Below are 15,103 nucleotides of genomic sequence, written 5' to 3' on the forward strand. Positions count from 1 at the left end.
CACCTCACGACTTTTGGACCAGAGGGTTCGAGAAGGAGGAAGCTCCTAAGCAAGCCATGTGCCGCCGCCATGAGAGCACCGCCGTAGATCTGAAGGGGAAAATAGATCAGACGGGCTATCAGCCCTAAAAGCCGACTCTCTGAACATCCACCACTCCTTTCACCTCGCCGCTTCTCCATAACCGTCAGTGACTGTCGGCCGTTGATCCTCGCGAGCAGATCTCTGGCGTTTGGTTTCCCGGCGAAAACAGAGAAGAGAGCATATCGGATGGGGAAGTGGAGGTGTTGAAGAGAGCAAAGGAAAAAACAAGAGAAGGGAAAGGGGCGGAGCCTCCGGCACCGGCAAAGGAGCGCCGAGCCGGAGCGGAAAGGGAGACGGCTAGGGTTTCTTCAAGTCAAGTAGAGAGAAAACGAGACTTTTTTTTTTTTTTTTTTTTTTTTTTTTTTTTTTTTTTTTTTTTTTTTTTTTTTTTTTTAGATAGTGAATGACGGGGTTATTTTAGGATGGATATTAAGAAAAACCCATTTATAAATAATATGGTTTTGTTAATGGGTTTGATTTAACAAAAAAAAGCAACGGGCTTTTATACAGGCCCATACCATACATACGAGTCACACGGCAATTTAATTAACCGGAGCCCTAGACCCGCCGCTTAATCAAAATCGCAGAGAACTTCGAGAAAAAAAAAAACACGTTCGATTGCAAAATCTGTTACTGAGTTTTGGGCGTTGCCTGTTTTCGTGAATAACGGTTTTATAACGCATCTCCCCCTCTGGCTAATAAAGATGGCGACTTCGTCACCGTCTCTGAGTAACAATGGTTTCTCCGCCGCTGCTACGCCTCCCAAAACTCTCCGTGGCCTCAACAAACCCAAGTGTATCCAATGCGGCAACGTCGCTCGCTCCAGGCATACTCTCTCTTTCTCCTCATCTTACTACATCTTTAGGGTTTCGATTTGGGAAAGTTTGAAACTTTCTTCTCTTCTTTTGCGATCTTTGTTTAAAGTTTTGAGCTTTATTGCAGATGCCCGTTTCAATCTTGCAAGGGATGCTGTTCAAGAGCCGAGAACCCCTGCCCGATTCACGGTATGGAGTTTGAGATTATAATCAGTGAAAGAGATCAGCTTTAGGGTTTATTGTTTGTGAACAATTGAGATGTTATTAGACTGTTGTTGGGTTTCGGCTTATATGTTCCTGTCGATGGTGCAGTTCTTAAAGGAGTTGTTACGTCTGCTGAGAAGACGGCACCAAGTACTCCATCATCAGAGCAGAAAGCATCAGAGGGCACTCCCGGGTACGTATCATCAATCAAACCTTCTGTGTGTGTATGTTCTTGTGGAACTGTAAGATGGTTCTTCCTTTGTTTTGATTGTTTTTCTTCCATTTGGGAACTGCTTCAGGAGTAGAGTTTCATCAATCCGCCAACTTTCCAGCAACTTTGCTCAGTTTAATAACCTGAATGCTGTTCCTCGCCAGAGAAAGCCTTTGACCATAAAGGTACGACTAATGAAAGATTGTTAGAGAAACACTCCTACTCCTTGTTTTTTACTCTCTATCTGTTTTTTTCTTATGTCTACATTCTCTAGGATGCTCAAGCGTTAAACGCGTGGCGGTTTACGAAGCTAAAAGAGCACAGAGACAGAAACATTGAGGTGGAGAATGAAGCTTTTGATCGGTACATGAGTAATGTGAACTTGCTCGAAGAAGCCTTTTCACTGGCATCTGTTTCTGAAGAGGAAACATCAGCTTCTGAGAGTAGTAACAACGAGGAAAGAACTGTTTCTGAGCTTAAACTGAGGCTGAGATCAAATTCCGCGAGAGCAGAGGGCTTCAAGAAACGCATCACGGAGACTGTCAAAGCTGGTTTGTTGAAGGTTCAGAAACCGGGTGGTAAATCAGATGATCAAGATGACATCAAAAGAAGGATCAAAAGACGTCGTTTAGAAGAGAGAACCTCAGCTTTGAATGAAATAATCGACAAACTGAACAAAGCAAGGACCGAAGAGGATCTCAAATCTTGCGTAGAGATCCAATCAAAGCTATGTGGTAATGTTTCTTCAAGCTCACCATCCGACAAGAACAGGATTTTCCCGGCTTCTGTACATAAAGTTGAGATCAGTGAAGAAGCATTTCAGAAAATGGGCGAGCAGCTTCAGTCTTTTGACCAAGTTGAAACTTTATGAAGTCAAAAAGTATACAGTAAGAATGGGGAAAGCTTGTTGATTGTACCTCATTGATCTTTGATTGCATGTTGCTTCAGATTTTAAATTTCTCATTCGATTGCTAATATGTTCCCAAACCATTTTGTTAGGTTGAAAAATCATTCACAAATGAAAAGATTTCGTAGTTTTTTTCTCTCTATATATATAAATAAAGTTTTTGGATTATTGCATTTGAGACTGTTAGAGAATCTTTAACAAATATTCTCAAAATGGCTGATCTTCTGGAGAGTGGTTACTCTGACAAGAAGTTAAGGCTTAAGGCTTTATTAGATTTTGATCCGCTAAGCGCGGGATTTTTTCAGTTTAAAAATCTAAATTGGAAATATTATAAGTTTCATATTTTATATTTTTATTTATATGTGGGTTGACTACTATTTAGTTTCTTAATTATATAATATTATTTTAATTATATTCAACTTGTGAATTAATTTTAACTCAATTTTGATTAGTTAACTAAATGGATGGTCCGTATTTTACCATTTATCATATATAAATATGTGTTTGTTACCATTTAGATAGAATTATTATCATTTATTTATTGATGGTTACTATTTTTATGTCTATAATAATATACTATTATTATTTTTTAGAAATGTTTTATAACAGCATAGTGTAAATATTAATGTTTTATTCAAAATTGTAAAATATCAAAGTAGCCCAAAATGATTAAATATGAATTTGTTTTGTTAAAAATTTGGATGTATATTTTTGTAGTTAATAGATTTAAATCATTTGATATCTTGGAGAATGTTCTGTTACCTATTTTTTGTCCATTTTGTAACCTATATAATTTTTCTCTGTATGCACTAAATTTTATTGTCTATATATTTATTAATTTAACAAACCAAATCAAGAATTACCGATCTTATTTATTATAATTAAGTCAGTATATTACTACTAATCCTCGAAATCTTAATATAACAAATTGGAACAAATTTATTATTTTAAACATAGCTAAAGTTAGGTTTTTGTAATAAATAGAAAACAAATATTTTATTAGTGTTAACATTGTATATGTAGATAGTGAATGTTTTTTTTTAAATAAAAACGTCAATGGTTTCTTTGATATATATTTTGGCAAATATGTAAATGAACTGTTGAAAAATTAATAACGTTTTGGAGTAGAAAATAATTATGTTATGAAATGGATGTATGGATAAACATTATATAGTCTATGTCATATAATTTGTTTTGAATATAAATATTCTACCCATTCAAAAAATACAAAAATCGTGTATAAAATCTTTTAAAATTTATGGTAACAAAATCTTTCTTTAGCAAGTATATATGAAATATTATAATTAGATTTGGCAACAAAACGATATATAGTTTTTAAGTAAAAAATTAATGTTGTTACTTAAATATAGGAATCGCACAAGAAGTAATATTGATAGAACTATAAGGGAAAAATCCTATGAGAGGTTCTGCTTTAATAGTATAGATATAGTATTTGTAAAATTTGATTTGAACAGTTATCAATTTGGATTTAGTTCAAAAATTTTGGATATAGTAAATCAATAATTAATATACAATAATACTAAAATGAAGAAAATCAGAAATAATGATATTTTTAAAAAGATAGCTACTCATAGGCGAACACACGCACATATATATAGCAACCTACCCAGTGGGAAAACCACCTCCAAAGGGAGTTGTTCCCATTGGAGATCTTAATTAATATATATGTGTACTAGATTTTGACCCACGTTTTGAAAACGCAGGATATTTTTGATAAAAGTATCATTAACAATGTTCTCCTGTTTTGATAATTTGAAATAAAATTTTCTGTTTAAAATATTATTGCATTTAAATAGCGATTTTATATCCGTTCCGGATCAATGGTCGAACCGCTAAATCCAGTGATCTGATATGTAACCATGTTTGGAGTTAAAGAGTTATCTATATATATGTAAAATCTAATTGATTGAACCAATCAGATAAAACTGGAAAAAAATCCCCTTAAACCCCAAACTAATTGATTGAACCAATCAGTGACCAATATATATATATATGAAATCCAATTTAATATATTGATGTAAAATCTTTTTTTTCACTAAATAGATATCAGTTATTGAGATGTATATAATCCATAATATAATACGTAGAAATAAAATTAATTTAAAGTTTTTTATATATTTTAATAATATAGATTCTCAAAAATAGATTTGTACAATTTGTTAAGATTGGATTATAAAAAGTAGAGTGATGTACAAATATTTAGGATAAATAGTTCACGGTCAAACAAATATTCTCAATATGTATTATTAAAATTTTATAGAAAACACAAAAAAAATTGGACAATATATACAGTTATGAAAATATTTTGGTAAAACATTTAATACACAAAATGAAAAGTTAATAAGAATCATAAAGAATCATAAAGGAAACATGATTACGTGCATTAATGACTCAATATTTGTTAGGCAACATTAATAGGGTGCAAAATGGTTTCCAAATATATTTCTTGGGAATATTCTTTTGATTAGTTAAATAAAAAATAGAGCATTAAAGTTAAATAATAATGATATACCATTGTAAATAACTCAAATATCCAAGGGCAGAATCCTTTGATAGTATAGATGTATATATTATATAAGCATAATTAACCTTTGGCTATGGAGTTCTTCAAAAATTGTGGACTCTACAATTACTTAAGCTATATACACACACATATATATAGCAACCTCACATCCACGCAGAATTTCCACTAACTGTTGACTTTCTCTAAACACACAACCATTTGGATCCAAAGATCATCATATTCTGGGAGGAGATATGCTAATGTCGACGAGAGCTTCACGATGTATAGCAAGATCAATCCATGCACACATACCAAGATTGACAACAAGATGAAGTTTTAACGAAAAAAATGTATTTAAGAAAAAATCAAAATGATTAGATAGTTAGTTGCTGCTTGTTTCAAGTGCAGAAAAGGACTTAAAACTAAGCAACAACGATATCTCATCAAGCATTCCTCAGAGTAAGGCACACAAACTCTTTGCCTACACCTTGACCATAGTGATTAGTGAACAGGAGTCCTCTCTGGTACTGGGAACGGTTTTATTTTTTTCTTACAAGACAATCAAGCGAACTATCTGCCCCATATACTTATATGCCTTTGCGGTTTCCTTCAAGCATTTGTTTTTCTCGTCCCGAGTCCAATGCTTCATCATTTCCCAAAACGCATCAAGTCAGATAACAAAAAAAAAAGCGTTGTAATAATAACAGCATTGACGCTCCTCACCTCCCCGAGCACGTTGAGCTTCTCACGGACGCCTTTAAGCAACTCTTGTGCATCCCCTTCCCACCTAACAAACTCCAGCTCTTTCCCTTCTAGAAGCTTCTCCGACACCTTCAACAAGTCAATTTTCTCTGTTACATTTTGAAAACCACACGTGTATATTGAAGAGGAATCACAGTCGAAATCTGGATATAGATTGATAGAAGTAAAAGCTAGAAAACGTTCCCATTCATTTATATAATAAAAACCAAAATAACCTAGGATCATTACACATTCTCAAAACTGAAGAGTGAAGACCAAAGGAGCAAGCTTTGTCTTGATTAGTTTGAGATCTCACTTTGCTTTTGTAAGTCAAGTCTCAGTGAAGAAGAAAGAAAGAAAAATCTTATCGCATTCTATCATTCTCCTTCCCACATTTTAACTCTTAAAGAAAAGATTCGATTCAAGAAACTAACCCGTCTTACTATAACTTGACCACCAGCGATGTGGGAGAAGTAGATACTGTAGAAATGAGTGAGAAACAAAGCTGCATTCTCTTTTGCCTCTTCTTCCAAGTACTTTGCATACGACACTCCAACCTGACTTGGTTCCGGTATCGCCAACTCTTGTGTGGTTCTAAACCATTCTAGATCTCTCTCAAGACTTCCACATCGCTCTAACCCTGTTCTCCTAAAGTAAGCATCTGTACAGTTGTCCAAAACACCCCATAAGCCCAAAAAACATTAAGAGCCAAAGAAGAGGGGATTATCTTACAGGACACATCCTCAGATTCGTCTACAATTCGTTCGATAGTCTCGAAGACAAGCTTGCTGTCCACCAAGAAGTTAAGAAACCCTTCCTTGCTGGGACTCCAAGTCTCTCCCTCCAATTCATCATCTTCTTCCTGTGCCTTGTCGTTCGCAGGGTCCACTTTCTTTCCATTAACGTTGCGTAATCTCATGGCGACGAATCTCATTTCCTCGGTTATCCCAACGCTCTCTCCTGGGTACTGTTTCCTGTACTTTGTTCTCTTCTTCTTTGGGCTGCTCGGCACGGTCATGGGTGACGACGAGCAACGACAGAGACCGAGAGTAAGATTGGTTGGGTTTCTTCTCTGGTTCGGGAAATAGATTACAGAGGTGAGAGGATGGTGATGAAGAAGAGTTAGACCGAGCTTAGGAGGTGAGGAAGGTGTCCCAGGCGTTTGCCTCATGAGAGAAGCCATGGATTCTTCCGACCAAACAAACAAAGATAGATTGGGAGGTTTATATTTTGTTTGTCGGCCTTTTATTACTGAAAATTAAAGCCCATGTTGTAATACAAACTGTAGGGGGTAGATCCAATACAGTCAATTACATCGAAAACTAAATTATAACCAACTTAACTAATCAGCAAATCTCATACATATCACTTTCTAATTTGTCACAAAAATAATATTAAAAAATATTAGTTTTATTAAACATAAAAACTAAATTATCCAACATCATAAATAATAACTTTAACCTGACAATCTTAAACACTAAGACTTGGCAAATAATCCGCATCCGAAAGTTTGAATCGAATTCGACCCGATAAAAATGAATCCAAACAGATTCGAATCCAACATAAATACTTTTTTTTTACGGTATTCTGGATTATGAGTTTTACCAGAATCAAGTCTGAACCAAAATAGATATTCGAAAAACCCGAAATTCAAAATCTCGAAAAGAAAAACTTATACCAAATCTGATTTCAATCCCAAATATGTATCCAAAACACATTAATAAATTACTGAGTATCTAAAATTAAAATCAATTAAGTGAATAATTAACTCAAATACTTAATTTAAAACCCGTATATATATCTTATTTGGTCAATATTATATTTTATGTTTTGACAATTTCCAGTTATGAATAAGTTTTCTTTTAAAGTTTAAAGAATGTTTTATTTTTTTAGTTTCGATAGTGTTTCTTATATTTGTAGTGTTGCTAGCTGTTAACTTTAATTTGTTTACATTTCATTGCTTCTCATTCTCGTTCTTACAAGGCTTTGGTTTGTCATAAATCATGATTTGTCTAATGATGTCACAAATAGTTCAAAGACGAGTTTCGTATTGTTCATGGACATGTCTCCCAAAATTATTTGAGTGGCAACAACAAGCTTTGAGAAAGCCAAGTACACAAATTTATTAAAGAAATGGAAATATATTATGTTTAATCAAGTATAAATTAATAATTTTTAGAACCAATAATCCTATTAATATCAAAAACTGAAACTATTTTGTGTTCAAACAGATCTTGGACATATAACTAAATCCAAAACGAAACCGACTAAACCTGAATAAAATCAAGTATACAAACAGATGTTGGACATATATTGAGTTCAAACAGATATATTATACATACAGATTTTGAAGAAAACGAAACCGACTAAACCCGAATAGAATCTGACTCAACTTTTATAATATCCGAATGGGGATAAAACTCATGAAACCAGAAATCCGAATCGAATCTGACCTAAACTTTTATAATATCCGAATGAAGTTAGAAATTCATGAACTCGAAAAACTGAATCCTAAAATACGAATAAACCCAAACCAAATCTCAATTGGGACCCGATGGCCTAGCCCTACAAATTACTAATAAGCTTCAACTTTTTCCATAAAGCAAATGGGAGTTTGTTTGAAAATGAAGTTGTTAAAAAAATAAAAGATGTTTTTATTTTATTTTCTTTAGTGCTATTTTGGTGATTTCTGTCTTTGTATGTTTTTTTTTTTATTTGATTCATGAGTTACAAGTCAAAAACTAGTAATAAAACCAACAGAATTCAAAACAGAAAAGTTCTGAAAATAAAGACCTTTAAAAGAATTAAGACTTTTGAGAGAGAGAGAGAGAGAGAGAGAGAGAGAGAGAGAGAGAGAGAGAGAGAGAGAGAACAAATGACACTTAAAGCAGTTGTATCACCGAAGTCAAAATTCCACTATTAAGCAGCAACACTATTCACATCTTGAACTCTAAAAGAAGAAGATAGCCATGTTCAAATAATAGTTTTCAAACTAGATATGATGAATGCACATACATAGTTAAAAGAAAAGATTGAAAATGCAGTTTACTGAGATGTTATGTAGTAGTTCGCCAGATACTACAGAAGGTTGTGTAAGTATGTGTTACAAAGATAGACTATGTTGGAGTTCATGTTTTGTGATAAGTGTGGGCTTGCTGAACTTAGAAAAAGAAATATGATATATACTTAAAGATAGAGGAACTTTTTCCATAAAGCAAATGGGAGTTTGTTTGAAAATGAAGTTGTTAGGATTTTTGTCCTCAACCTTATGCTATAGAACTTGGAATAAACCTGATGCTAAAACTATCTTTTATTCACTATAAAAGAATAATCTTTCTCAAGAACAAAATAAAAATCACAAGATAATAACCCAAGCAAAATCTCTCTTAATCGCTTATCTCTCTTGATCTCTCTTTATCTTTTATTGCTCTCGTTTCTCTTTTTAATCGGATGATATGAATCTTCACCTAAGACCTCCTTTTATAATAATCAAGCATTCCTTTTTTCCTTTGACTTGCATCATATAATTTCCTAATTCCAGCACTTTACATATTCGTTGAAGCATATAACTGGACACTGCTTGTGTTTGGTCTTATGGGCTTTTAAGTGGATTAGAACTAAATGACTTTTGTATTGGAATTATAGTAGGATTGGGCCCATATCATCACAATCTCCACCTAAGACCCAAATCCACACTTCTCCTTTTGCTAAGCAACGCTGCCATCTTCATACCCGTCATCTTCAGTGTAATTTCAGTCAATTTGAATTCCAGAATATGCCTATCACTCTGAACCTTCAGAACTTCTCCTATGTTGCTTCATTTTAAAACTTAATCCCTTTTGTCTTCAACATCAATAAAGATTCCCATCACAAACCTCACAAAGACCACACAAGTCCACCTGCAATTTTGAATTGCCCGTCAAGCATCTTTTGCCGTCGAGATCGTCTAGAAAATCTCCTTGTATGACTTCATATCCAAAACCGATTATATAACCAACCAAACAAATATTTTTTGCGAAATTTAACAAATATCTTCTTGTTACAAATTAGGGGTGGGCAAAAAAATCGAACATAACTAAATCAAATCGAACCAACCAAACTGAAACCGATCCAAACCAAACCAGATTCTATTATCAAATAGCTCGGTTTGAGATATTTCCAATCCAAACCAACCGAACTAAAACAGATCCGAATCGAACCGAATTAAACCAAACTGAAAAACCAATGTACTTTTATTATTATTTGAATTAAACATATTAACAATATACAATATACTAAAATCTAAAACTAAAACCACTATTAACTTTATTAACGATGTTGATTTTTTAATTGTTTATTTACTTTATTTACCTTTGGTTTGATTGTGTTCTTATAAATTTTTGTAATTTTTAAAGTTTTTATTTCAGATTTATATTATATTTAATTTACATAGTTTCTTTTTAAAAGGTATTATTAACAATGTTTTTTTAATTTTCTATTTAATTTAGTTAACTTTGATTTGATTGTTTTTTTTATAAAAAATTGTATGTGTTTTATAGGTTTTAATTTCAGTTTTATATTGGATTTACTTTATATAATTTATCTTTTGATAGTCACATGATTTCTGACAATGTGTATGTTTTAAAACATGTTTTCTTGACCATGTGTTTATTTATTTAAGTCTTGAGGAAACCCGATTGAACTGAACTGAAACACAAACCAAACTGAATACAAACTGAACTGAAACTGATTTAAATCAAACTAATTATTGTTTACTTCAGTTGGAAAAATTCTAGTATCAAATTACCCAAATCGAACCGATAAAATAACTGAAGTGCCTACCCCTATTACAAATATTGAAATAAGTATTCATTCATATGTTTATATAACTTTGCATATTTCATAATTAATGTCCATATTATACCATCTCATCTTTTGTTATATCATACCTAATAATTTATTTTTTTTAGATATCCATTCTTTGTTTTGATGAACCATTATTATATTAAATTTTTATTATGTGTTTTTGATAAAAATAAATTGGTTCAAGTAAATAATATTCTACGAACCACGTGTCAGTGGTCAAGTGGTATGTGCTCTCTCCTGTTGTCCGCAAGGTCGAGGGTTCGAGGTTACCTCTTGCAGATTTGTGGTGATTATCTTGAGGGACTTTTAGGCCCAATACGGAGAAGCCCAGATCTGCTGCGCGTGGCCACTGGTGGCTTAACATGGATGATCACCAGCCCTCCTGGATGTCTTCGGCGGACTCTCTGGCGAGCAATGCCCAGATTTCCAAGACGGTCATTAGGCGCTAGTCGGATTCCTCTCGAAGCATTCAGATACCAGGGTCATAAAAAAAAAAAATTTCTACGGCTAAATTTTTTTAAATTTTATCAAACGATGAAAACCTACTAAAATAAATGATTTACAATTGGAGACTGAAAAATATAAAATTTTGAATAATGTGTTTTCAAGTTCCAAATTATAAACTGATTTAATTTTTATGAAAGTAGGTAAATAATATCGACTCACTCTTTGAAACGGCGGATCAAAATTTAGTTATCATTTTAACAAGATTGATATTCTTCTTACTCCAACAGGAAATTTCAAATTACAAATTAATCTAATTTTATGATAATAGATAAAAATAAATATTGACTCATTATTTCAAATAGCCGATCAAAATCTGGTTATCATTTTAACAAAATTGATATTCTTACTCCAACGGGAATGTAGTTTCATATTTGTAAAGAAAATCGTGGTTAATACTTAATAAGATAACCATAGTTTGTTCATTGATGGTCACTAACGTGTTAGGCGAAAAATATGGACGCCATCCACGTGCATTGTCCCTTTCGAGTTCTGATTAATTTGGTGTTTTCTTTAAGGAGTTTTGTGATTTTCTCTTTAATCTCACTCGACCGTCTCTCTCACTCAAAATCTCTCCAAACTCGTGTTTCTCAAATCTCAAACAAAAACTCAACAAACTTTCTCCGACAATGGGTTGCGTTTCCTCCCAACTCCTGAATCAAAGCGATGACTTCTCTCAACTCGCCGGCTGCCACCACCACTTCGTCCAGCTTACTTCCTCCACTTACGGCCTTCTCAATCTCGACCCTCCTCCTCCTCCTCCTTCCTCCTCCGTTATCTCCGCACCAGCAACACCCATGACTCCGCCTGAGAGGTTCACCTTCGTCGGTAAGGATCCAATAACCGTCAAGTCAGAGCCGGAGGTTGTTAACTTCTGGGAGCTAATGTCTGGTCTCGACGCGTTCTCTCCTCTTCCGGTGAAACGAAATGCCTCCTCCGGCGGAGTGAACAAAGAGAACTCGGATCCTAATTGGAGAAACCCTAGAAACCAATCCAACAACGAAGACGTGCTGAAACCGCTAGATCCGAGATTCGCGGAGGAGGAATCGGAGAAGCTGTGTCCTCCTGGCGGCGGAGTAGATAATAACCGCGTTGTGATCTACACGACGTCGTTACGCGGCGTGAGGAGGACATTCGAGGCGTGTAACGCCGTGAGAGCTGCGTTAGAGAGCTTCGGTGTAGTAGTCTGCGAGAGGGACGTTTCCATGGACAGAGGGTTCAGAGAAGAGCTCGCGAGTCTTATGGCCGGAGAGGGAGACGGAGAGCCTGTGCTGCCGCCTAGGGTTTTTGTGAAGGGGAAGTATATTGGTGGGGCAGAGGAGGTGATGAGATTGGTGGAAGAAGGTAGGCTCGGAGATTTGCTCAGAGGGATTCCGAGGAAGAAAGATCGAGGGGGTGGTTGCGACGGATGCGGCGGTTTAAGGTTCTTGCCGTGTTCTGATTGTAATGGAAGCTGCAAAGTGGTGGAAGGATGGGGAAGCGACGTTGTAGTGGTGAGATGTAATAAGTGTAACGAGAATGGTCTTGTTCTTTGTCCGATTTGCAGCTAAATATAGTAATAATCTCTCAAACAGGAATCGTTAGCTAGTACTACTTCTGTAAGAAAACTTTTCACTCTCTCTTCTTCAAGATTAAGCTGGATCAAGGCAAAGATCTTGGTCCGGTAGAGATACTTTCTTGTTAGAATCAATACAAAAGCCTTTTGCCTTCTTTGAAATATATATTTAGGTGACAGAATGGTTTGGAGGGAAACATTGGAGTTAGAAACAATATCACGTTGTACTCTCTGGCTTGGTTTTAAATGGCGATTGCTATGACCGCCATGGCGCTTGGCGAGGTCTAGCGATTTCTTTATCGCTTCAAGACCCCAAGGCCAGGCGAGGTGTCCAAAGCGGTCACTAGTATCGCAATACCCTTACCTCCTAAGCGGTCGCTATTATCGCTATACTCGTAGCTCCTAAGGCGTGCAAAGCGATGTTTCAAAGATTCTGCTCAAACCAACTTGGTTTGTGGAGGATTAGATTACTAAACCAACCTGGGTTTAATAGAGTAGGTGTGCAGCCTAGTAGAATCTATCACCAATTCAAGTTAAAATCATAATTCAAACTACTGTAAAAGAGTTAAACAACCATATAAGCTATTCATCAGATCACGGGTTTAGCTCTTCTTTGCTTTTACGGTTAGTTCTCATATTCTAACTTCTCTTCTTCAATCATAAGTTTTGCTGCAAAATTCCCTTATGTCTCAACTCATTGACAGAAAATTATCACTGTATTTATGCTTATGTTCTTCAATACCGGTTTTAAGTTTCATACACATAGCGGGCTTTGTGTCGCCATGGCGCATGGTGAGAGGCGAGACACTCATTGCCACACCTCATCGTGCGCTTTGTGTCGCCATGGGCCATGGCGCATGGCGAGAGCCGAGACACTCATTGCCATTTAAAATCCAGCTCTCTGGTCTAGGAACCCCATTAGCCAAAACAATTATCATTACTTCAATCGAAATGAAACAAGACTACCTAAAGTGAATTGATTACATCGTTTGAGTTATGGTAAATAAAAACAATATGGAGGAGTATAGATAATGTATTGTGTATATTATTGAAGAGAGTGAGTACAATGTATACACGTACGATAGCTATATCTAAAAGGAATATGTAGAGAACAATGCTCTAAGCAGATACCAGACATTTCTAAATACGAGGAATAGTATGTGGGTTTTATCTTTTATACACCCATGAAATATGAGTGACTGGTACAGAATCTGATCTTGAAATTGAGTTTTTTTCAAGTAGAGACCGGGGGTTTTAAGTGTGTCAGCTAATTAGTCTTTTGGAAGACATAAGCGAGACTGAACATTTGATGAACAAAGTGATAATCTAAAGCTACATGTTTAATACGATAATAGAAGACCTGATTAGCGACAAGGCAAGTGGTACTCACACTAAGCTAAGTAAAAGGAGGGATACCTAGCTCTGTCATCAGTAGCATCGTCAGCAACCAACCGATACTCAGCCTCAATTGAAGATTGAGTCGATGTTGTTGATTCTTAAAAGACCAAACAACGTGATACGAACCAAGATATGTATGTTTCGTAGACCAGAAGGTCGTTAGTTCAACTAGAAAGGATCGTGACCATTGTGTCAAAAGTATCCAATTCAAATGTTTTATATGACGAAACTAATATTACATGTTGTGGTTTCGGGTCTGAAAAAATTAAGGGTTTCGACCCCAAACCTCTTGGTACTAAAAAATATTTATGCCTAGTGGAGTTGCCAATCCAATCAGCATATTAGAAAGCATGCAAATTTAGATTTTTACGGGTTTGATTTGGTTCGTTTCAAATCTTTACGGGTTTAGTTCGGGTTTACGTGTGGATAACCTATTTAATTTTTGGGGGATTTACCAAATATAACTCAAAACTTGATTCTAAATGCAAAATTATACACAAACTTAATTCAAATGCAAAATTAACCTAAAAAGTCATGTGAAATTACAGTGAGACCCTTGTGACCAAACAAAAAATCAGAACTCATTTTTACGAATATATCTCCGAAAAAACTTTTGAGTCTTCTAAAATACTGTAAATCATCTAGACGACGTCGAGAGAAGTCTTCTGGTATACTTGATCCTAAAAATAAATTATAAATTTTGTAAAAAATATTTTGATATGTGAAAATTTAAAATCATGTAATTATAAATAGTTTAACTGTTATAAATTAAGATATAATAAAATTAAATTGTTTTCAACATAGATGGGTGAAAGTAGTGAATCATGATATTCTTTGGTTTAGGATTTGACAACATATGTTGTAGTACTGTATAAATTCTTAAGGTTAGATTTTGGAAAGCTTAAATATTTTTTTGAAAAATATTTTTTTTACCTATATGTGTTTATTTGTGTGTATAGTAAACACTTTTTAAGTTTAATTTCATATTATGAATGTTTAGTTAGTTAAATTAGTTTAGGGGTTATTTTTAGGGTCTAGACGACTTACAGGGAAGCCGTCTGACGATTAGTATTATCAGTTAGAAGTCTTCTCTGAAAGCTCCCGCTAAAAATATTTTAGTTTCCGCTAAAACTATTGAAGTCTTCTAGGCGAATAGTAAATTTCTAAAAGACTTTCAAGTAAGTCTTGTAGAAGACTTACTTGAAAGTCTTCTAAATCGAAAATATTTAATCTTATTGGAATTTTTGTCTTCCTATATAAAATTCTCTCACTTCCTCTCAAATGGCTGCAATAAAAATGTAATGTTCCTCATTCTAAA

At 34.6% G+C, this 15,103-nt stretch overlaps 3 protein-coding genes across 3 annotated transcripts; 2 read left to right on the forward strand and 1 right to left on the reverse strand.

Annotated features, from left to right (window-relative positions):
* The first annotated feature begins 644 nt into the window (after nucleotides 1-644).
* LOC108840660 (uncharacterized) lies at nucleotides 645-2,386 on the forward strand. Its single transcript, XM_018613491.2, has 5 exons — nucleotides 645-907; nucleotides 1,024-1,085; nucleotides 1,209-1,293; nucleotides 1,400-1,496; nucleotides 1,586-2,386. Exons 1-5 carry the CDS (start codon nucleotides 786-788, stop codon nucleotides 2,180-2,182), a joined length of 963 nt encoding a protein of 320 aa, XP_018468993.1. The 5' UTR covers nucleotides 645-785; the 3' UTR covers nucleotides 2,183-2,386.
* A 2,639-nt stretch (nucleotides 2,387-5,025) lies between these two features.
* LOC108840570 (probable inactive heme oxygenase 2, chloroplastic) lies at nucleotides 5,026-6,697 on the reverse strand. The gene is made up of 4 exons (XM_018613409.2): nucleotides 6,216-6,697; nucleotides 5,918-6,144; nucleotides 5,466-5,573; nucleotides 5,026-5,385 (listed from the first exon to the last, which is right to left on the reverse strand). Exons 1-4 carry the CDS (start codon nucleotides 6,664-6,666, stop codon nucleotides 5,293-5,295), a joined length of 879 nt encoding a protein of 292 aa, XP_018468911.1. The 5' UTR covers nucleotides 6,667-6,697; the 3' UTR covers nucleotides 5,026-5,292.
* Nucleotides 6,698-11,305: 4,608 nt separating this feature from the next.
* LOC108841997 (uncharacterized protein At5g39865) lies at nucleotides 11,306-12,541 on the forward strand. The gene has a single exon (XM_018614796.2). It carries the CDS (start codon nucleotides 11,462-11,464, stop codon nucleotides 12,380-12,382), a length of 921 nt encoding a protein of 306 aa, XP_018470298.1. The 5' UTR covers nucleotides 11,306-11,461; the 3' UTR covers nucleotides 12,383-12,541.
* Nucleotides 12,542-15,103: the final 2,562 nt, after the last annotated feature.

Source organism: Raphanus sativus, chromosome 1 (genome assembly GCF_000801105.2).
Source record: "Raphanus sativus cultivar WK10039 chromosome 1, ASM80110v3, whole genome shotgun sequence".
Lineage (NCBI taxonomy): Eukaryota > Viridiplantae > Streptophyta > Magnoliopsida > Brassicales > Brassicaceae > Raphanus > Raphanus sativus.